This window comes from Colius striatus, chromosome 23 (genome assembly GCF_028858725.1).
Source record: "Colius striatus isolate bColStr4 chromosome 23, bColStr4.1.hap1, whole genome shotgun sequence".
In the NCBI taxonomy this organism is placed as follows: domain Eukaryota; kingdom Metazoa; phylum Chordata; class Aves; order Coliiformes; family Coliidae; genus Colius; species Colius striatus.
Genome location: NC_084781.1, coordinates 5,532,318 through 5,556,448, shown reverse-complemented (window position 1 = coordinate 5,556,448; position 24,131 = coordinate 5,532,318). Strand labels below are relative to the sequence as shown.

The 24,131-nt window shown below is 44.8% G+C and overlaps 1 protein-coding gene across 1 annotated transcript in view; it reads right to left on the bottom strand.

Moving 5' to 3' along the window:
• Positions 1-884: 884 nt before the first annotated feature.
• The window catches only part of CBL (Cbl proto-oncogene), a 32,122-nt gene continuing 8,875 nt past the window's right edge, over positions 885-24,131 (bottom strand). Inside the window, exons 3-16 of the mRNA XM_062013987.1 lie at positions 18,342-18,488; positions 16,875-17,031; positions 15,256-15,377; positions 14,285-14,422; positions 13,430-13,517; positions 12,777-12,908; positions 11,752-11,952; positions 10,151-10,282; positions 9,487-9,864; positions 8,455-8,549; positions 7,801-7,956; positions 7,221-7,324; positions 6,560-6,742; positions 885-5,363 (exon numbers count right to left, since the gene is read on the bottom strand). Of these exons, the coding sequence (XP_061869971.1) occupies positions 5,083-5,363; positions 6,560-6,742; positions 7,221-7,324; positions 7,801-7,956; positions 8,455-8,549; positions 9,487-9,864; positions 10,151-10,282; positions 11,752-11,952; positions 12,777-12,908; positions 13,430-13,517; positions 14,285-14,422; positions 15,256-15,377; positions 16,875-17,031; positions 18,342-18,488 (2,314 nt within the window). The 3' untranslated portion in view covers positions 885-5,082. The remainder of the gene's footprint in view (positions 5,364-6,559; positions 6,743-7,220; positions 7,325-7,800; positions 7,957-8,454; positions 8,550-9,486; positions 9,865-10,150; positions 10,283-11,751; positions 11,953-12,776; positions 12,909-13,429; positions 13,518-14,284; positions 14,423-15,255; positions 15,378-16,874; positions 17,032-18,341; positions 18,489-24,131) is intronic.

Genomic DNA, 24,131 nt, shown 5'->3' with positions numbered 1-24,131 from the left:
GGTAACGGCCGAGGGACGGCACTCGAGCCGCACGCCTCGGCTGCTTCGAGGAGCCGGCCCGTCACTGTGTAGCCCTTCACCACGCCGAGCTCCTCGGAAGATCACTTTTGCCACGAGCAACTGGAGCGTCCGAGAGGTTAAATCAGAACCTCATCAGACCGAAGCAGCGCTGCAGCAAGCAGCCGGTTAGCAGAGGTCTGCGGGAGAGCAGAGGCAGCCTGGGCTGTCTGCTCCTCTGGCGCACAGCAGTGGGACGGCGCCTGTCAGCCGCTGCTCTCGGCTGCTCCAGCCGGGCCAGAGGACTTGAGCTGCTCCTTTCTGTGCATTTTCTGTCGTGATAAGTGTCAGAGTCTTGTTTTCCGTTTACTTTTGAAGGAGCTGAAGTTATGTTTTCTGTGGACTGCGCCAAGCTGAAGGACTACTTTGTACCAGAAAAGCCAGAATTTGATGGCATTTATTTCAACTTCCCTCACTGTGGGAGGAAGGCTGGGGTAGTGAGGAACAGAGAGCTGCTTGCACACTTCTTCCGTAGGTGAGTAACCCAGCCCTGTGGTAACTGGCTGCTTGATGCACGTCGCTGGGTGCGTTTCAGGCCTTTCTCTGGCACTGTAACATTTCTGAGTGTGCCATCAGGATTTTTGCTGTTGCCTTGCTTTCCTTCCAGCTCTGCAGAAGTGCTGACCGAGGAGGGAGAGATTCATGTGGCTCTTTGCAACAGACAAGGTGGGACACCTATCCTTGTGGTGCAGCAGCTGCACAGTCAGTCGCAGCCTGCGAGAGCTGCAGGAATGTAACAAGCCCCCTGGGCACTTTGAACACGGGGCCTGCCTGGAGCAGGATCTTCTTTCTGCAGGACTCACAGAACCAGCACGACACAGACCATGTGCTACAACAAAGGAAATTTTATTGAAAAATAAAACTTTGTTTTGTTTTGTTTTTACTGACACAGGTGAATGAAATCCCAAACAAAGAAGCTCTTAGTGGGCAGCATACGAGAATGAAAACAATTAATAAATAACATTAGTATAACCTCTAAACATTAACAATGCATCTGCAAACAAAATGAGGACTTTAAACCAAGTGAACCTTAAAGCTCAGCTACTCTCTGTAAGAATATTTACCTTCTGTTTTCCTTTATTCTTTACAGATCTGAAAGGATTAAATACTGCTATTATATTTTTATATTAATGACACTATTATACTTTTAAAAAATATCTTGTGAAAATCTCCACATCTTTAACACTGACATCATACAAATTGGTGGTTGTCATTCGGCAGGAAGAGCAACTGCTCTTGCCCACTGGGAATTTCAGAAAAGGTTTTCTAGTAGGATCTTTAAAAACAAGTGTCCTTAGTCCTCACTAATTTTTAAAGAAGTGGCACCCATAAGAAAGTGCTCTGGGAGTTGCATTTTTTCTTGCTCAACTGAAAACAAAACCGTTTACAGTACTGACCCTGCCTTGGGCTTAGCTACAGTAATGGGATCAGTCTAGCGCAGGAAGCAAGGTGCCGTAGCCCGAGCCCATCTAGCTCCCCCAGGGTAAAGGCTCAGCCAAGGGCACGCGCTGAAGCTCTGCTGAGGCAAAGCAGGGGGGCTGGCAGAGACTCCCTGTGCCCCAAACTGCTGTCCCTGCAGAGACAGACAGACATGGGCGGTGGCAGGACACGCGCTGCCACAGCCCAGCTTTGGCCTTACCTTCAGCCGTGGGGAACTTTCTGGATCCATTCTGCACCTGTTCCCCCTCATCCATGGGAAAGGTTCAGGATCTGCTCTAGATCCGTTCCCCTCAGCCCAGAGGGCAGGGCACGCTCCAAGCCAGCCGGAGCAGATGTCTCTCGCCTGCTGCCCGCAGCTCTCTGTGCGGATACACGCTGCTCTCACGTGCTGGGCGCCCCGCTCCTCCTGTACACGTGGGCTCTGCTGGCTTTGTGGCCAGGCTTGATGGTGGGGAGCAGGGGGGGTGGTGGGTTAAGAAACACCAGTATTTTTTATGAGCAGAACTCATATTTTGTTATAAACAAGGCCAATCTTTGTCCTACCGTTTTACTGTCTTCACACCAAGCTTAGTACAGCATCACTCCAGACAAGTCGCTGTTAGTAACAGGTAAAGCAGGGAAGCTCCGGGGTTGAAATGCTACAAACCACAGCAGCAGTGTTGAAGTGACAATTGCCCATCTTTCTTACCATTTTCATGCTCAAAGACATCTTTACAGCTCCTCATTTTCCCCCAAGGGGTGGATACTCAGCTACAGCCTAGCGATTCAGCACTCCCTTAAGAAAGGCACTAGACATCTGGGGTTTGTTTTTTTCCTTGTTAAAGTAGCGTCATATAGTTAACTTCAGAATAAAGATCAAGGTGGTGAAGGGAAAAAAAAAAGATAAATCAATTTCAGGCTTACTCTTGTGAAAGAACAACAAGAAAAGTACACTGCTGAGTGTCTGGGTGGACTTCACAGAGCAGAGCCGTAAGACACGGTCAGGACTCCACCACGCCTCAGTGGTACTAGTAAATGCCTACGTGGCTAAGGAAGAAAAGCCAAGACTTAACGTTTCTTAAATTGGTTTGACACAAACAGTGCACAGAAAAGGACACATGCAGAAAAATTAGTGATACATGCCACAACAATCGCTCTCTAATCTCTAACACCTGGAACAATACCCATAGGGACATCTCTTGGCACATAACCCCCAAAGACAGACCTGCAACAGCTCTGCTAGGCATGATTCAATTAACATTACAATAAGCCTGTAATGAAAGGCTGGTACACAACAGGGCATCACTACTCTGATCACACAGGTCGTGCGAGACAAGCGTTAAGGCCTTCTAGCTCTCTGGACTTGGCAGTGGCAAGAGTCACACGCCACGTTGGAACACACTTGCACCGAGTTTACAGGGCAAGTCAGACACATAAAAACCCAGAGCAAGCAGCAGCAATGGGGAGAAAACAAAAAGCAGGCAACTAAGACCACAGAGCTCCCTCAGAAAAGGGTGGCCACCTTTTTTTCCCAAGATAAAGCCAGGAAATAGCTGCTCAGGCTCATGAGCTCAGATCTACTGGGAGAACAAGTAGAGCTGCCTCGGAAGCAGCAGCACTGGGTTTGCTCTCAAGAAGCTGCCCAACCACAATGACTGAAGCTGCCAGACATAACTGGCAGAGCACCTCACACAGAACCAGCAGGACTGGTAGACGGGAGCATTGGCTGGTGCACACACCTAAAGAGGAAAAAGAACAGCTCTTCTTCCCTCAGTGCACTGATGTCACCTTGTCTGCAACACAGCACCTTCCCCGAGGCCAGCCCCTGCTCTGTCTCCTGCAGAACACTGTGTCCACTGACATCAAGCTCATCAGCATGCTGCATTTGCAAGTTACAGCCCTGGCCTCAAAAAAGCAACAGTGGTGACAGTCTGTAAGTGTTGCAGGAGCTCCCCTTATGGCTTCAGAAAACATTTGCTTTACTACAGAAAGGAGAGGAGTAAAGAGAGACAGTTCATGCTTCTCAACTGCCTGGATCCCACTGCATCAACTGTAGTATAAAAGCTGTAGCTCTAGAGAGAGACCTACATCCTACACAAAACAAACCTTTCATGCTTAGTTCCCATTGCTTGTTAAGTCCTCTCTGCTTCTTTCAGATCTGGGCCCAGCTATTTAGATTCTTTAAAAGGCTAAACTGCATCCGCCATAACCACTCCAACAAGAACTATTTGGCAGCTAATGCCAACCCTTTTCTTAGTGACTGCCACTGCCCAGAGGTGCAAGCAGTGCTAGCCAAGGGCTAACAGCCTCCAACTGTACACAGAGCACTTGTCCATCTGTCAGGCCAGGACCTGCGTCCTCCTGCTCGACTGAAATCCTCTCGCAAGGAACCATAAACTTCTCGCCCAGCAGAACGCATCCACAGAGTTTAAGTAGCTGAGTATGCAAGTCAATTTTGTTTTGATAGTCATGCAGAGAACTGCTGCGTCTCTTTTACTGCAAAGCAAGTAAGATACCAACAACTATATCAGCTGCATCTACTGATTCCACAAAACAGCCTGGCACAAAGACAGCTGGCTCTTAGGAAAGCTCTCCCAAGGAGAGGATGGAATGTGTGCGAAGGCCACTAGACTGCAACAGCCACCATGCAATTGAGATAAATAAAACACCATATTTACCAGGTGTAACCTTCCCAGAGAAAGAGCACAGGGGAGTGTTCAGCAACGGCTGCTCGATCCCGGTAGGGCCACAGCCGAGTCCGAGCATTGAAGCATAAAAATGCTCAAGGCTATAAAAGGAGAAGCAGCAGCCAGTTCTTTGCTCCAGCTCAAATTCTTCCCCCTCTCCCCCACCCCTCAAAAACACGCCAAACTTTCAGTTTGTCTGTCTGGCTGCCTGGAGTCCGGCGCTGCCAGTGCTGCCCACGGAGGACATGGAGGAGAGAAATCCAGCTCCCAGCACCGTGGAGCTCTAAACTCCTGACAGAAGCTAGTCCCACTGCCTCTGGGCAAAAAGGGAGGACTTGAAACTTAACCAATGCTATTACAGGAAAGAGGGAAACACCATGGCAAACAGGAAGCAATCCAAAGATTCTTCCAAGGTTTCCTATTTATTCCCAGCAGAAAGTGACCTCCAAGTTGCTCTAAAAAGCCTGAGCCAGACACACAGCAGCAAACGGATCCAAATCTAGTACCATGAACCACAGGACACACCACACTGACCTCGAGACTTTGTTTCTCAGAGCACTCACTTAGAATTCACAGCACAAAGCACTCTCCCCCCAGCCTCCAGGGCATCAGCTCGGGGATCCCTTGTCGTGAGACCTTTCTCTACCGACGCCCTGGGAATAAATCTGTTCTCTCAAACAAGAGGTAGGGGTAAAAGGACTCCAAGACATACACTGTATAAAACACCATTCTGCTCCATTTCATCCCACTGGTTTGAAATCTGGAACCACAAAAAAACCTGACACAACCGATTCTCTCGAGAGGCAGGACTGACCTCAGCACGAAGTCTCTAAAGGAACCCCGTCCCCTTTGGTGCGTAGCTGAGCCACGGCTGCCCAGGCAGTTGGTCCACACAAGCCGAAGGTGTGGAGGCAATGTGCTATGTGGCCACGTGCGCAGGGGAGGAGATGGACACAAACTCCCGCAGAATATTCTTGGCCATTTCAATATTGTTATGTGCAATGACCAGTGCTTTCTGAATGTCCTGATATGAGTAGCCTTGGCTCATGAGGTTCTCGATCTCGCTGGAGAGCTGCAGGGATGTGCTGGGCCCACTGCTGGCCCCACCTGCCTGGCAGTTCCCTGCTTTCCGCTCAGAGTTTATTCTCCGTGGCAGCGGCTTCGGCGGCCTTTCTGGAACTTGGGAGCCATCTGAAAAACCTGGAAGGGGAAACAATTGTGTCACTTCCGAAAGGGCATGTGATTCTTGCTTGGAACCAAGTGGGAACGCCGCTAGACTGATAAATGGCACTTGAGAAACATGCCACAGCAAGCCACGCGGCTTTTTCCAGGCAGCCTGTCCTCTCACAGGCAAAAACACCCATGGAGACTCTTTTAGTTAAGAGGCCACAGCAGGCTCATTTATTAAGGTAAGGCCACATGAACAGAAAAAGCTGACTAGGGATGTATACGTGCATGTGAGCAGAGCTCAGATATCAGCCTCAGAATAAGTAGTAGAGACCTGCTGGGAACAAATGACACGGAGAATATGCAATGTTACCAAACATCCCATTTCCTTGTGGAACCAGACAGTAAACTCCAAGGTATCTGTCCAGATGCTGAACTCCCTGCACTAGTAAATTCTCTGTGTAGAAGGGCAAGCTCAGAACAGGGGAAGTGGTGAAGCAGGTGAACAGAAGACTCACTGGGGCAAGTGGTCCTGGGTACTGGAGGCTCTGCCTCCCATTTACCTCCAGAAAGAACAAGACACTCACTCCTCTGGCAAACTGTCAGGGTGTTCAGACATGCTGAAAGCTTTGCCCAACAGGGAGAGTTTCAGAGCTTTCTTTAGAGCTGCTGGGTAGTTGTAGGGAACAAGTCAAGCATTATCCAGAAAGGCTCTTGGAGAGATGAAGCTTTAGTTTTTTTATGCCTTGCAGTCAGAAGGATAAGATGGGGGACAAACAGCTGGCCTTGCTGAGCCTCTAGGTTCCTGCTCTCAGGCACTGACAGCACCAAACAGTGGGCCATCTGCTGGTGACAACAGTGACACTGAGCTCAGCAGGCTGCACCAGGCTAGCTCTGACACCTTCACTTGGAGCCCCAGGATGCAGGGACCTTCTGAATTTCTCTTGCAGGCCTGGGTATAAAGGTACACCAAGCCCTGCAGGAAACAGTGGCTTAAGCTGTGGAAAGGTTTTCCCAGCTGTGACTTAAATGTGATTTGCCAGGTCAGTGAGCAAGGCAGTACATTCCACAGTGAATGTACCAAGGCAAACTGATCACCTAAGAACTAGTGTCATTCTACCTTGTAAACTGCATTGTGCAGCTTACATACACAACCTGGAGCAAGTGACAGAAGTTTCAGACACGCATGCCAGGTCAGTAGGGAGTGAGAAGTAGGAGAGTGCTCTAACCTGTTACAGGGTCATTTTCCAGAGACATTCGGCTGAAGGCAGAGGTGGCGTTGGAGATATCAGACAGTGTGCGACGAGCAATGGCAACCGGCAGGGGCGGCTTGGGGATATCGTAGCCGTCTTCTTCATTCTCTGACTCTTCAGGGCCGTTGCTGGCAGTGGCTGCTGCCACATCCCCTTCATCTAGAATAAGAGACACATTCTGAGCTCTGGGACTGAACAGAGCCTCCATCTCTCAAGGCAGACTCCGTTTCCCTATAGTCCACAAACACTGGCAGGACACAGAACCAAGGTTTTGCTGCCAAAACCCCACATTCAATGGAAGCTCTTTCCAGAAGGTAGCATTACATTAAAAATACTTGTGATAGATCTGGGCTGTCAAGAGCTGCCCAGAACACAAAACAAAAAAAATCTTCAAACCAGGACATTTTTTAACAACTGCTGAGTATTTTCACAGTGCATTCCAAGCAGGCTTCCCAACGACCCCCCTCACACAGCCTGCACTACACACACCCTGGTGTTTCCACACATGTCCTCACTGTTTTAACAGAGAAAGCAAGTAACATTTAACTCAGCCTAAAATGCTGATCCAACAGGGACCAGGACCAGTTCACTGCACCCCAGGTTCTCAGTAGTTTTTCTAGCATGCCCACGCACTCACCAGAAGTGCTGATGGTCTCAAAGACAGAGGATGCTGCTTGGGAGTGAATGTTGTACATTGCTTCATACATACAGCCATCCGTCTGCTGGTCGCAGTCCAACACTCTGAGGGAGAGAGCACATGTCCCTTCAGACAGCTGACAGTGGCCAACCACCACCACCACCACCTGGTCTGTGACTGAGATCGCTGCTTCAAAGTGAGAGGGTCACACTTCTGTGCAAGAATAGTGGTTCCAGCAACGTCCATTGCAATACAGCATTTCACCTTGAAAGAGTTTAATGGAAACCACCAGGACACAAGCTTTTAATAGAATTTTGAGTTTCAGTTGCTGCTGCTGCTCTCAAAAGGTCACTGGCAGAAAGAGGGAGGAGTGGTTATCTGACTCCTGCCAGACTGTGTGAGGATTCTGCAAGAGAGCAGCAGTCACATTTAAGTGACACTTTGCTACGTGAGGCTACATCTGGTGAATATCACTGGGGGAATTCAGCAAATCCTGCAAGCAAAATCTCCACCCTAGTAAACAAATGTGCTTTCCCAGAGCTGTGAGGAGGAAGCACGATGCACACCAGCAGAATCTCACCGTAAACTCTGAATCATTTCCAAAGGTGTTTTGATCTCTGGTTTTTGTACAGCAGGACCTGGAGGCACCACAGGCAGCGAGGACGGTGACATGTATTCAGTGTCTTCATCACTCTCTGACTGTTCCCCAGGAGGCAGTTTTGGTACAGGCAGTGGTCTGCAGGCAGAAGAAGCAAGATCTAAACATCAGAAAAAACATTTATGCCAAATCTAATTCATATCCAAGTTACCCTCAAATTCCACAGAGGAAGTAAGAAGCGGTCATCTCACAGCAAGACTGTCTAAAGAAACAGCCTGGCTTGGGGGATTCTCAGCGGCCCAGCTGCAAGGGTCATCACACAGAATCAATCTGATGATATCACACACATTATACATCACCCGCTTCACATAAAGATCAGCTCAGAAGTGGATTCAGAAAAGAGCTAATGGCATAAAAGAGCTGATTCCTACTGACACTGCTAAGGGTAACTGCCACCACTCTCCACAGGGCTCTGGAATGCTCCTTTTATCTGCTTTCTCACGTGTATTTTGAATCTGTCAGAGTCACGGAGGCTGACAGAATTGTGTCAAATCCTGTCCCTGGTACCAGCACGGAGAGAGCCCTACAATTACCACTGTAGGTTATGAGAGAGTGCTTTTACTAGAAGCCACACACCTGGCAGCTAAGGAGTAGATCGCATTGGCAGACGAGGAGGGTTTAATTTTGGGGTGTTCGCACTCTGAGGTTGTTGGTGGACCACTGTTCAAGCTCTGAAAGGAAAAAAAACACATCCAAACCAGGAATCAGAAACACCACATATACACATATACACCACATATACACCAGTGTAGCTGCAAAGCTGTCAGCCAGTCACTCAGTACATCATTGGGCAAATGAAGTGTCTTCATTTATTGCAAAGCATTTATTGACACCTTAGAAATCCGGTAGTTCTGTGACAGTTTTTCCTCAGCGAATGCACAAACAAGGTTTTTCTCCTGTAGCAAACTTCCTGTTTACTCAAAAACTGCAGGAACTTCCTATCTTTTGAGACATCAATGGCCTTGGCAAATTCAACTGAAACAGGCCAAAATGGGGGACAAGAGGAAAAGGATATGGACAAGCAAACATGGAGACAGAACCACGGAAGTTTCATTTTCTTAGACCACCTGGCTAAAAATGTTGTTGTTCTCAATTACAGAAAGCTGGAGATTTTAAAAGGAAAGATTAGAGGAACTGAATCAAAGAGGCAGAACTGACTGGGATTTCTTTTAGAGAACAATATGTTGTACTAAGTTACACATCACAACATTGGCAATAGTGACAGATTCAAATTTAACTCAGATTTCACTGAGTTAATCTCGTCATAGCTTCCACGTGTAGTTTTTACAGGACTGAAAACTGAGAAGAGCAGCTTACACTTTTTCAGCATATCAGCTCCCAATATAAAACATTCTCAGCTTCTCAAAACTGAAAGGTGATTGTGAAATTGTGTCTCGTGACTGCTCAAACTGAGATTTCAGCCTGCTCCTTGCACAAAAACACCTCCCTAACAAGTCCTCTCATTATCATCTTTGCTGGGTACTTGCTAATACCTTTCCATCTCTCCCTTGGCACAAGATCGCCCTATTCAGATGCCAACTGTAAGAAGGCAGCACCTTGGAAGACAATTCCTCACTGATTACCTTCACCTCCAACAGGCCTACTCACCCCTGGATTGTCCAGGCTGAGCGTGCTCCCAAGTCGATGGCTGTCGGCCCTGGAGTCCATCTGAGAGGGCAGGGAAAAGGGAAGGGAGTGTCTGTTCGACAGTTCTCTCCCAGCCCAAGGGTCGCCAGTGCTGAGAGCTACAGATGGGGCTTTGGGCATGGGCCTGGAGGGCCACAGCTCTGCCTGCCGGCTGGAGGGCGGCAGGGGTGCCTTGTCCCTGGAAGGACAGTCTCCTGGAGTGCAGGGCAGGGGCCGCCTCTGAGGCCGACCGTCGCTCCCCACAGAATGCGGCCGGTCTGGCGGTGGCGGCGGCGGCAGGTCTCTGAGCGTGGGTGGGATCGGCAGAGGTTTGTCCTTGTGAAGAGTGCCAGGTGCAGCCTAGGAGGCAGAAGAATGGAAAATACTGCTTAACAAAGGTAGTCTGGCCACAGCACAAAATAAAGAGGGAGGAGGGTGGCAGAGGGTGAGGTTTGGGTTTTGTTTTAGCTCTTTTTACAAGAAACTATCTCAAAGGATGTGGAGACAACTGTCCACATCTCCACAACTCAACTCTCCGGGACGCCTCCTCTACAGGTCTGAAGAGGTAACACAGTAACTGTGTGCAGCTACAGATAGGCACTAAACACCCCAGAGTAGTGTTCTTGAAGAAAACTGACTGTTTGACCTTTGAAGTGGTTCCAGGACTGGAAGCCCCAGGTGGATTGGACACTCTCTGCTGCAGAAGATCCAGTCGAGGTGGCACTGGAGGAAGGGTGGCCTGTGGAGCTACTGAGAAGGGAGAAGGAGGACGCTCGACCTGCAAAAGGAAAGAATGGGACAATCAGCAAAAGACAAAATACACCAGAACTCCTGTTTTCTAGAGGCTCTCATGCTGTGACCTGTACCAGCTTCACCGTCACTGCTGGTAACAAATTACTGTATTAACGACATACACCAACCAATGGAGGCAATTCCTCAGCTCAACAGCGTTTAGCCTACAGCAAGCCTTGGGCTTAGCTCTGGCAGACAAGGGCACCACAGCCGGCATAGCAAATCTGCCCGCTGGGCCCCGCAGCAAACCTCTCTTATTCTCGACACAAGAGGGCACAATTGGCTGCAAAACCTGTTTGCCACTGCAGGCACCACTGAGCAAGCTACCTTGGCTACAGCGTCATGACTGTTGCAGCAGTCACTAGCGTGCACCAAAACCTCCACTCACCATTTTTGCCCGTGGAAAGCTGTTTTTCCACCTAAGAAATGGGAACGGTGCCCGGTTTTTTACCTCATGCATGTGATTTCACAAGCTTGACCAGTGTTCCCTAACTTTGAAAAGCTTTACACAAGTTCAAACTCACTCGTGTCAACACAGACTACTAGCCTACTGCCAACCATGACAGGATGTCACGCTGAGGAAATTGCTTCCCCAAGCTGAGTAGACGAAAACTACCTCCAGGAATACTGTTTACTGTTTACTACACTGCTTCATGGGGTGGAAGCTAAAGAGAAGTACGACCACAGGTAAACCAGCGTAGAGGTTTCTTTCTGACCAGGAAATGCAGCTTGTTTTAGTGAATTTAACTATTCAAAATTAGCTGAATTCAAACTCACTTCCCTAAGCAGTAAAACAACACTAAGTGCAGATGTGCAAGAGCAGCAAGAAGCTTTTAGAAAAAACCCATGCAGGGAACCATGAAGATTGCCTGTCTTGTACACATCTCCTGGAAGGAAGGAGCACAAACAGCAGAGTCAGTTATCACACCTTTATTATACGAACTTATCAGACACCATATAAAAAGATGAGTCAAACTGACTTCCTCAGCAAAACAGCCTGCCCTCTACCCAGTTAGTCATCAGGACCTTGGAAAACCTCCATCTGGTTGGTTGTATTCATCACTGAGGAAAATGGAAGAATTTTTGCTGACGTGGGTGAACTATAGCTAATAAATCAAAAGCAGCATTGCTAAGCATGCAGATAACTGGTATAAAACCAGACCTTATGTTCCAACAGGTCAAGCCAGCCTCGTCACCCTTTTAAGGATTCTTTGAAAGACATGAAAGACCACACGTTTCAAAGTGGGATCACCATGACTGAATAGAACTGAGTATGAACTGACCTGACACGACTGAACCTAAACGCCCATTTTCCATCCTGAGTACAATCTTTCCTGCTGTAAAGTCTGACAACCCTCACATGCAGAAGTGGCTAAGGCTGCAGAAAACTGGTGGAGACCATGCAGGCTTTGTGCATATTGTCACATCTACGAGCACGCAGCCTGGTGACCTTACTTTGGTACCAGCGAGTTCTTTCATCATGAACAGGGAATCATCAGCTCTGTCGTCGTCATCGTCATCGTAGCTGGGCGAGGGAGTTCCTTCTGCTCCTTGCCGTAGCCCTCCTCCTCCTCGGGGGTCAAAGGGGTCTACTACAATTGGCTCCGTGCCTTTGATTTCACAGCGGCAAAAAGGACAGCCCTGGCCTTCTGATTCCTTCAGGGAAGAGGAGAGACCCATTACAGCAGCCACTTTTCCAGCAGGAGGAAAGAGAATTTACGACCTTTGGAAGAAGGTCAGGCAGTCCATGAGGAGCTGGGGAAGGGTCTGGAGGCTGAGGGGAGACATGATAACTCTCTACAGTTCCCTGACAGAAAGCTGAAGTGAGGTGGGGGTTGGTCTTTTCTGCCAAATAACAAGGGATAGGACAAGAGGAAACGGCTTCAAGTTGCACCAGGGGAGGTTTGGATTGGAGATGAGGACAAACTTTTTAACTGAGAGGGTTGTTAAGCATTGGCAGAGGCTGCCCAGTGAGGTGGAGGAGTCACCATCCCTGGAGATACTTAAAAGACCCAGAAATGAGGTGCTGAGGGATATGGTTCAGTTTAGTGATGGGCTTGGCAGTGTGAGGTTAGTGGTTGGACTCAGTGATCTTAAAGGTCTTTTCCAACTCTATGATCCTACAGTGCAGAAATTAAACACAGAGTTAATATACCAGGAAGTTTAAACCTGCTTTTTGGCAGGTACCTTTCAACTGAGAGGACAACAGGAAGACAAACTGCCACAAAGTATTTTCTCTCTCAAGTACAAAAGTAACCTTTTAGCAAATCCTTGTACTTCTTGCCCATTCCTAGATTAAGAGATCAGGCAACTAACCAGCTTCTGTCTGTGATATTACTGACCTATGAGCTTGTGTTCTCAGTCATGCTTTCTTATCTCCACACCTGAAGGAAACTGAACAGTTTTGAGAAGAGAAAATATCACTCCTGTAAAAGAGCAACGAGCTTCACTCAGAGATTTAACAAGGGGCGATGCCTCACCTGCCACGCAGTGAGACAGGATGTGCACATCAGATGGCCACATGGTTCGATCTTCACATCCTTGTCGTTTTCAGCACATATTTTACACAGCTGAAACGTGGAGCCCATCTCGCAATACAATTCATATTGTTCCTTGGGGAAAGACAGACAGATATGGTTGATGGCAAAGATCAAGTGTGGTTAGTCACAGCTACAAGAAACCCAACACAAGATTTGCAGGAAAGAAACAGAATTCCAAACACCAGAACACAGTGCAAAGGAAAACAGAAGCCTGCAAAGACTTACCTATAGTTTTATGTGCTAGATACATCTGTCTAGCTCTGCAAAAAAGTGTATCTCAAGTTCTCAGAATTGCATTTAAGTTTCCAAAGAACAGCCTAGAGAGCAGGACTCAAGATGAGCTGGATGGGATCAAATTTGGCAGAACACTCAAAAAAAAAACCAGTAGCCCTGCATAAAGCATGACCTAATCTCTGGAATCTCTCTGCCCACCCCTACCACTCCAAAGATTCCTGTAACTCCTGCAAAATACAACATATCAGCCTTACAAACAACTCTTGGGGATACTTAGTATGACAGAATTGTATAGACAGCTAAGGAGGCTAGAAATTTGGAAGCAAGCAAGTTCTGATGGAACAGAGTATTTTGCTCACCTGTGTAACTTTAATGTGGTCCTGAGGTGTGGGCTCACACAAGCCAGTCAAGTCAGGATTCTGATTCCGGCCATCGGGAAATAAATAACTGTAAGCAGTTGGGGAAAAAAAGAGATCTTTCTCTTTCTGTGTGCATATACACATGTGCATACATACACACACAGTTTCTTGTGGGAATGGTGGAGTAAAGAAAGAATAAGAATGAGAGGCAAGGGCTGGGAATTCAAGGTATTCTGAACTCTAAAGCAGTTTTGACAGAATTTTACTATTGGACAAAACCCAAACATGCCATTCTTAGGAATTAAAAGAAGCTCGTTTTCCTTGTTTTATTTTGATATAGATGTTATGGTCCCTGAGTACTCATCTTAAATCATCCTTTAGTGAAATTGTCACAGCCTGAGTAAGAAAACTGAGGCCTTGATCTCAGTTGTGGTGGCTCAAATGAAGGTCCTAACTGGAAGTGAATCTATGACAAAGGAAACACTGACACACACTCAGGTCTGCTATTGCAAAGGACAGTACAGCTCTCCAGGGCAAAAGACAGCCATCTGAGTATTCTTGGGTGCCAAAACAGTTAAGCACATGAATTATTCCACTGACAACAATGGGACTATTCACACGATCCAATTGTTTTGCTGAATCAAGGTCTGAATAAATAAGAAGAGCTGAGAGACATCCAAAAGGCATTCAGCCATGTCATCAGTGATTGCCTGACCTCTGCAACACTGCTTCTCCTGTGAAGTAGTTAATGTGTGACGAAAACTGACTTCAAGACCTCACCACAAGATTAAGATTTATACAACAAACTTGCAGGCAAAAAAAGGCAAAAAGCTTAATTCTGATAAAGTTACTTACAAGCCTTCCCTGAAGCCATCAATCAGTGCTTGAAAAAGAGGCTTGTTGTGAGGGATTGTCTGAAGAATGTTCCCGTCTGCAGTGACATAGCCAATGGCCCACTGACCGAGTCGTGTACAACTCAACCGGAAAATATAACTGAAAAAAACACACAAAGGAAAATAAACTTCAGTTTAGACTGGAAGAGACAAGAAAGATTAAAAGTCAAGTAGGCAGTCTTTGACTATCACAAGTCAGTAAATAAAAACCAGTAGGAATAACCTGATGATTTATACGAGGCTTTCCTCAGTTTATCCTCAGGCAGATCAAAGGAGAACCTTGCAACCTTACACTAAGGTTACTTACATCCAAGCGCTAGCCACTAGGAGAAATTAAACCCAGAATCCACACCAAGAAAAGTTAGCATCATTAAAATAATCTGGTTTAATAACTTTAAGTTCCAAATTCTACCCAGGACATCAGGTAGCCCAAAGTTGCAGAGGTTCACAGTCGGAACATGTTTCCTCCCAGCCTCTGAGTCTGCCCAGCCTGCAGCATCACCTTGCAGCCTACTCTACTGTGATGCTTTCAGACAGGGCAGGTGCCTTGGCTGCCTGAAGCCAGCTTCCAATGGATACACCACCGCTGGGGACTGCAACCCACTTGGCTCTCCTGGTTTTACGCATCTACACCAGAAAGTTACGGGACCTACAGACACCCTCCTTTACTTATGGTCCTAACCCGCCCACCACTTAGGTCCACGCTGGCAGTGCCTGCCTCTGCCTTCTGCTCGTGTCCAAGGAAGCTGTTGTGACAAGTCTAGGAGTGAGCAGGAGGATAATCTCCAGACACAGGGTAAGCTGGGGTTTTTCACAGTTTAAGTTCCTGAGGAAGGGAGACCAAGACAAAAGCAAGCCCATTTCTTCAGCCATTACAGTAATCAGCAAAGTTAGCAGAAATGATGACAAGAGCCACCGCTGCCAAGCACTAACCTGCCAGGTTTGTGAATGAATTTCTGAAGCCGGGCTTTCACCTCGTCATACGTTAGGAATGCCATATAACCGGGATGAGTCACCGCTAGGCTATTCCAGTTCCTGAGCAAAGAGGACCATGGCTATGGAAACAACAAAGAACTATATTAACCGTGCACTTCGAAGGGCTATCAACATATCCTATATTCCTTAATGAAAGGCATCAGTTCTTCGGCTAAGGAAGCAGGTTTCTTATCGTACGGTAAGTCCAGCAGAGGAACCAAAAGCTACGTTCTCACGGAGTTTTTGAGTTTCTCTCTTGGTGGTGATAAAAACATTGCCCAAGACAGACTTTAATCAAAACTCCTTAGATAAATGCCAAGGGAGAAGTCACTGAGGTCACAAAATGACAGATCGAGAATAGCTACTGACTTGCGCTGCCTCTGCAGAGAAAATGACTCATTCCCAAGATGAGGATAAAGACTGGAGTTTAAGAAGATTATGCACAGGACCAGAAACCATGACTAGTCTGATCTCTAACACTGACTACCTATGCAGCCTCAGGGAAGTGACCTTCCCTCTCTGTCTCAGTTTCACTGTGTGTATGATACTTGTGATTATTCCTTAACCACCTACCCTGGCTTGGGTGTGGCATGGATTACTGGCTGGTCTAAGATTCGAATAAATGATCCAGCACAGGTGTGTGAAATATTCCTTAAAATGATGCACAAAAAGTTGTAAGTTTGAAAGTTCTCAATCTGGAGAAAGGCTTGGGTGCCTAAATCTCATCCAACTCTTCCAAATTTCTCAATGTGTCTAAAATAACATATTAGCTCTCCCTAAGAACTTTGTCCCTCTTGGTAATTGCAGCAACTCTTAACTTGCTTGCTCTTTATGTACTAGAGTTTGAAAAAGGACTGAATGACATCAGCTACACTGCAACACTGAAAGTGGGAATTCTTCATCTAGACGTATCTTAATTGCAACCCACCCTATCACAGGGAAAAAGGCAGTTAGAGCCAAAGAAGTAAGTGCTTGTTCTCGTAAATATCCAATTGCACCAACTGGAAGCTGTGTTGTTGACTCCAGCACTATTAAGGATTTTGGGTTAGAATTTTACCTACCATTGATATCACTTCAGTAGCATAGATATTTGTCAAGCACAGAACACAGACACGTCCACAACATCCTGGTCGTGTTGGTTCAAAAGCTAGGAAGCCCACACTTCCATCCTGAACAGTCCCCACAGAAAATAAACTTGACACAAAAGAAAAGGACAAGGACTGATAAAGTAAGTCTCACATTTCCTGGCTTACAGAAGTTGTGTCAGAATGTCAGTCTAAATGTGATCTTTGAAAGGAAAAACTCAATCCTGGGAGGATACTGATGTGCCTTACAGTCGCAGTGTATATTTAGGCAGCTATTTTTTTCCCTATGGACAGAAGTGTCGCACACTTTTACTGCAATATAGGGTCCTAAGTATTACTAGAGCTGTTCAGGGGATGAAAAGCAAGATGATCAAATCCCTTACAGCACAAATAATGCAATTTTAGTGTGTAAAATATAGTTTGTTCTGGGAAAAGAGTCTATCCTGAAGTGCTGAGACACATTTCAAATGATTCACGTTCCTCAACTCTTACCTGAAAAAGTCGTGTGAAGATATCAAATTCGAATACTGAAATGTAGTCATTGCACGTCAAGTCAATCGTTGACTTCAGAGCCATGGCCTCCAGCCCTGAACTGATTGGATGCACTTCATGCAACGCCTGACGGAAGGTCTTCCAAGGAACAATAGTCCTGGTGAAAAGCAAGACATCTGTAAATGTGCTGTGTCTGAAGAGCACCGCCACGTACATACCTTACATGTTTTTTGGTCAGTATGTACCTCATGATCATGGAAGAGAGGAAAATAAAAGTCAGCCACAAGAGACATACTCCTGTTATGCAAGCAGAGGATGTCTTGGTACTGCAGGAATTTAGCAGGCAGATAAACTTTAGATAATTTTCTCAGCATATGCAAAATTTTGGAATCTGAAGCCCAGCTTTGCAATTTCTGTTCCCTTGCTCTGCAGTGCTATCACATCAATGCCTGCAGGTACCCTGGGCTGTATACAGCACTACCACTTGACAAGAATCTCACAATACTGCAGCTGGTGGAGAAGGAGTTAACAGTAAGTCCTTTAGTAGAGGTCTGGATAGCTGAAGAAACAAAAAGCAAGCTGCAAACAGTTTTCTAACGTGGGATTAACTAGAGAAGTAAGGTAATCAGAAGCCAACTCAGAGGCTCCTGTTTAAGGGAATATTTTTCTTTTAAAAAAAACCCATGAGGAACAGAAACATAGAAAGAACATGCCCAGCTTCAGACATCTGTGTTATTCGTGAGTAAAGATAGTACTGCTTTTTGTCTTGACAGCTATTGACTAAACTCTGTCATGTACCTTAGTTTGAAAGCAGTACCCAGTTCCCATTAGCTTTAATGCTCTAATGTTGTTGTACAGTTCCTTTAGTCAGCGTTTCATTAGGTACAAAAATCACAACTGACATTTCAACCGTTTGCACCCAAATACAGATTGCACTTCCCCGTCTCCTTCATTCTACCTTAAAGTCGTTGTGCAAACTGGTGAAAGTTCATAGAAGACAGAAAATAGGTGACTAAGTGATTGGGCAGACTAACTGGCAAGAAGATTAAAAGAATATAATGGCTTAGCTAAAGGCCAACTAAAATTGGTGAGACGGTAACCTTTGGAAGGAGCAGGCAGAGAATTCTGCATAGCTCATGGAGCTCACTTACAAATTAAGGAGAAGAAAATTTCAGCTAAATAGTTGAGGGAAACTGATGATACACCTAGGGAAAGTGGGGAAAGGCCTATAACTTTTCACATTTGAAACAAGACAGAACAGAGAACTGGGAAATAAAATGTGGGAACAATCCTGTATCTGATCCCAGAGAGCGAACCAGATGATCGTAGGTCTCGCTCATCATCATTTTAACCTGACAAAGGCCTTTTTTTCTGAACCACAAAACAGAATTAAAAAACATATAAATAAACAGTGCTCTGTGCAATTTGTTCCTGTAGCTCTATTTTTAAGCACAGTTAGAAACTTACTTTTCACCAAAAGCCTTTCTCCAAAATTCTGCAGCATCTGCCTTGGTGATCCGGAATGTGTCTCCCTGGAAAAGGCCGCTTGGGAAAATACCTTTGAGTTCTGCCAGCATATGGCTGAATATCAGGGATAATTTTGTCAGGTTACGCCTACAGAGGATCACAAAAGGAAACGTTTCTTTTAGAAAAGACAGAAATGGTTTAGCACTCTGAAGAAAACAACAATGGTACCTATTGCAATTCAAGGAGTATCCTAGCCTAGAAAACTCCTCTTACTTGGGACCACGCTTCAAGTATTTACCCAGCATTCAGAACACATCCGCTACACTGTACTTATCTGCAAGATCTGTGTTTGCCAAGATGTTTTTTCCACCATGACTAACTTTGCATAACCTCTTTGAGGTGGGTAGGTTATTTCTGAGGCAACTCCCCCAAGGAAATACATTCACAGAAAATTTCCAAACCCAATATTCACACCATACCTACTGAGTAACAGCATAACCAGAGCCAAAGCTTCACCAGACTCTTTTGCTTTTGGGTCTGAAAAGTCTTGTGAGAGCACATAAAACTACTGCAACTACCAAGTCTCCAGAGGGTCCCGATCCAGCAGATTTGCTCAGAGAATGTGTAATGATAGTAACAGGCTCAGCTCCTCAGGGAAGGTCAAAACGCCTGCAGGGTTTTTTCCAAAATGGCAATTACATTTGTCTATAAACTTGCACAACCTTGACAGTGACAGAGCCCTAAAGATGCAGGTCTCAGCTATCATTTTGGGGGACAAAAACCCCCATGAAGCATGACAGCTTCTTCAGTTGCCCTGTGGTTATTAGCCAGCTGGCTTCCCAAGGGCCAAGGCGGCTGTGCAGGCTGAACAGGCATGTTCCTTTGTCCTCCCTTCTCTGTGCCCCCTCCGCTGTGGTTGTGCTACTTCCTTCCTGCTTCATGACTGTTTTTGCTCCACGCATCTTAGAGGAAGTGGAAGGTCGAGCATGCACTTCCATTTGCGCCACAGTTCTTCACTGCAGCCCTTCCATGGGCCAGGCCCCAGTTGGGTTTTCTGGTGCTGTTGCCTCCCCCAGACCTATAGCAGATTTTTCTCTTCCAGTTTCCTGTTTGCTGGACAAAAGCCTTTTCCCAGCTTGTAGGCTCAGTCTTGCAAAACCATGAACAGCAGAGGATAGTTTTAATCAGAGCATTGCCCCTTCCAGCCACATCGATATGATCAGTTAAATTAATTCAAGTTACAAAGTCACAGAGCACCTAATGTGCTTCATGACTATAATGCCTTTCTTATCTCAAGGCAGTGTTAATGGAGTACAACCACTTCTGCCACTGCCAGATAGAATTTTTCATTTTCTTCCAATATTTCTCAACTACTTCACATCTAACCAACTGACATGGTATAATTTTTCCTCACATAGCAAAGAGACTGCTCCACTGGATGATTTAGTCACAATGTTGTGCTCATCACATGCCATAATTTGACACACTCATACTACCACGTCTGTTAAGTTCAAACTGTTACAAGCACGCTCTCCACCATGCAGAGGAATTAAGAGCTGTAACACAAGACAACCAACTAAAAGCCACTTCACTGCTTTGAAGTTATCGTGCATATTTCTTATATATGCTTGAAATTTCAAAGGGATTTTCCTATTTGCACTCCCACTGACTTCAGTTGCACTTGTCAACACTGAGTTTTCACAAATAATGTTCAGATTCCCTAAGAACAGGTTGTGTTTAACAAAGACTGTCTTAGCTTCCTGTGAAGAAACACAGCCACATCTTCACTTTGGCCTTAAAACAAAGTTAAGCTGAACATGACTTGACCAAACTCATTTCAACACACATTTGAGAAAATGATGTATTTCATGAAATCGGTGCCAAACTGGCTGAAGTTACATGTCAACAATGAAGATTCAAGATAGTAAAAAGAATTCAGAGGACTTCAGTTACTGTAAAACCATCCTCTTCAAAACCTAAGAGAAGGCTCTCTGTGTCAACTTTGCTATTTAAAGGGGCATGACTCAGAAATGCAGCTCAGAAGAAGAAATGAAATCTCAGTGCACCAAGGGAAAGACTACAGAGTATTTGGGAGTGTCTAACACCCCAGATTTCATTGACTAAAAGCTCCTAGAACAGATGACACAGTTTCTATTTGCTTCTATCCTCACAGACCTGCAGAGCTAACACCAGGACAACTCTAGCACACTGCTTCTTTTCTTCAGGAATTATACATTTATTTGGCAAAAGAATTACAAATTGGTGGCTGCAAGCTCCAGTACTGAAGAAAAAAAACCCAAACCATGGCTCTTGAGTCCTGCAAACAGACAAACATTTTATCTTGTAACTACGTGTTACAAATTGATATTTTAGAGATTTAAGAGCTTAAAAAACCCCAGTTCTTTTAACGAGTCTATAACAAGTAAAACGCACCTTTCACAAACCACAATGATGTGAGGTTACCATATAACAGATGCTTTTCAGATGTTACAAACTATGCACCAGACAAGCAGTTAGACCCAATTTCAGCAGATAGGTGGCTGTGCCTAGTTCTAGAAAGCAAAACTTTATCTTATACCCAGTCATTACACCATCAGGTTTTCTGCTCTTCATATTAACATAAAACTCCAGCCTGTGTATGTAAGCAGAAAGGGGAAATGCTTGAGGTGATCCCAAGACTTTTTTTAATAACTGAGACAGTTTCAGAGTCCTCTACACACAGTAATAGGTTTTAAAAATAGAAACAGCGGAACTACTCTCAACAAAACTTGCAACACAGGAAGTGAATGAAATTCCATTTAACTATTACTGGCTCTGCAGAAGTCACCTCACAAAGTCAGGCTGGGCCACTGCTCTGTTTCCACAGGACAACTAATAGAGCAGAGTAACAGCAAACCAGACACTTAGAATCAGCAAATTAATTGGGTGTACTGCAGAATATTACAACATCAGCACACACACACACAACATTGCTTATCACCTCTTGTTAATACGAGGCTTGGCTCCAGGGCTTTTGCAACACTACCTTATAGTTTAGAAAAAGCTCTCATGCATCAACATACAATCGTTTGAAAGGGCCACGACTGCAGACTTCTTCAGATCAACAGAAAGCCAAAGCATGGCACAAGCCAAGCACCCAAGGAACGAGATATGGTTGCCAAGTAGCAGTAACAGGTTTTTGCCAGCATAGAGAATTCTATGCACATTTCAAATGATAATTACTGCAAACTCAATAGCACTCTTGCACTTCCATCCACAACAGAAAGCCCACAGAGGTTGCCTTCCATAAAGCTCTACAATTTTATAGGCTCCGAGACCAAAGAAGAATAAAAATCCTTATTATGCAATAACCTGAAAGCCTACACTTGTAAATAAATCGATTTTCAAGACAGCAGCCCAATTCCTGACAGAAAGAAAACTACAATAAATGCAAGCCTATGTCAATTATGCAACGTGTTACTTAAGTTCCACAACTATTCATCTAAACTAGCAATTAAAGCCAAATTAGGAAGAAATAATTCACATTCCTCTCTCCAACAACATTTAAATGATAATGATTTTTTTCTCGGGTAATAAGCAGTTAGTTAGTGTTCATATGCTGGAGCTTGGCAAGGAAATCTTTCTTGTGGGCAGCTCGGGAGCTTGTTCTTTTCTTTAAGATGTTCTAATTTAAATGCAGATGTAGACTTCACACTAGTCGGTTTTGTTAAAAAAAAAAAAGTCTTAGATGCATTAGAAGGAAGTGACAGAAAGAAGACTCACACACACCATGCCCCATTTCAGTTCCACATTTTACACTATCTCTTTTTCATCAGACAAGAGTGTATGCAAGTACTCTAAAATACGAGATTAGAGCACTACCCTCCCCCCCCAAGGGTGCTTTTCTGGTTCATTGCTTCGTACAAGTGTTTTCCAACTTTTCCTCTCTAAAAATCCAACTTCCCCCACCGTCATTCTTATTGCATTTCCTTCCCCTTTAGAGATATGCATGGTCATTTCCAGCAGACATTAAATGTTGGTAGTTTTTTCCTGTGTAAATTAGTAAATCTTTACTTTGGAGCTTGAGAAGAATATGAAATCCTGCTGAGCCAGCATCTGTAAGGCTATTGTCAGAAAGACGGCAGTTAAATATGGACTAGCTCCCCAGTCCTTTTATGCAATCCCATGTTATATGGAAAAGTTTTGACATTCCCTGCTTAATCCCATTTTTCTCCTCTACAGATGTGTTAGGTTTTTAATCCCAGTTAACAGTTTGTTTTCCAAAGTATGCAAGCTGAACATGTACAATAACTTGTGCTATTTTTTAAACATCCAGTCCACGTCCTGAGTGATTACTTCAGCCTTTTGCCTAACCCCCACCCACCATTTTACATAACTGTACTCTACTGTGGAACTTCCAGTGATCTGATTTTATTTAGAAGATCGGTTTTTTGAATTTTTCCTCGTAAAAGAACATTTTAATGTTATCAGTAAATTTGATTTATTGGTGGAACAACAGACTCTTCAGTTTAATTCATCCTTTCCCAAGTAACAAAGCAATTCCTATCCCCATCTGCTGATCAGCAAGCTATTTTTCTATCCTGACATGTGAAGTACAATCTGTTTACACAACTGCAAAAAAAGCTGCTGCAATAAGTAATTTAGTATTGGGGACAGCTGACGCGTGACAGCTCCTCCGTGCACGAAAGAGGTCTGGAGAAGCAAAATAGAAACAAAAAAATATTCTATTATAACCACTGAAGCTCTGAATTGAACTGTAATCAAGAGCTTAGGCAAGTTCAGCATGTTCAGAGCAGTTGTGGCATTAGCATTAATGGCACTCTCAATCAGTGGAACCATTACATTGCAGGAAAGAAATAGGTATGTTTAACCAGTTTTTGTTATCACTAGGTAAAAAGTTAACTCAAGAAATCCACAATATTTACAGGGTCAGAGAAGTCACATACCTACCACTGTAAGCAGCACAGTAAGCTACTCAGTGCTAAACAGGTGTACCTTTCTCCTTGGCACACAGACCTGCTGAGTATCCTTTGCAGGATTTCTTAGTCCACCTTTTCAGCTACATAGGCTATAAACTTCACCTCTGAGTGGGTTTTTTTGGTTTGTTTTTAAAACCTCAAGTCTTAAAATGCCTTTTGCATTAGAAAGCACTGTAGATCTCTTAAGAACAGTAACCCAGCAGCTTTTGAAATGGGTATAGCCACAAGAATACCTGCTAATTACTGAAGCATGAGTAACAGGTAAGTACTGAATGATTTACTTTCACCTTATTGCAAGCATATCACAAAATATCCGTCAAGATTAGCTTTTGAAATACCATACCACCCTAATATCTATCAGATGTTACCACTTTATTTTACCAGATCTCCAAATATATAACGTGTTTTCACAGACCAACCTACCTATTAGTAAGAACAACCCACAAGAAGTTGTCAAAGCTCAGAGGAACAATATAGCATCTCTACTAAAACACCCACACCTACTCAGAAGTCACCAAGTTGAATCTGATCTACTTGCTAAAACTCATCTTTAAACAGTAACTAGAAGTTACTGCATGTACTTACTAGTCAGGAAGCACACACTTAGCTTTAAAGTATCCTTAACAGCATTAATTTTTAAATAGCTATGGAAGCAAGCTAAGCTAGAATTTCAATGGCATCTTTAAAGTTCTCCTAATAAAATGAGTTCTCTTTGCAAAAGTTGCAGTATGAGTTTACACAAGAGAGTAACAACTTTATCCAAAGGGCTATATGTTAAACCCACAGTTACAGAGACAAAACAGCCATTACA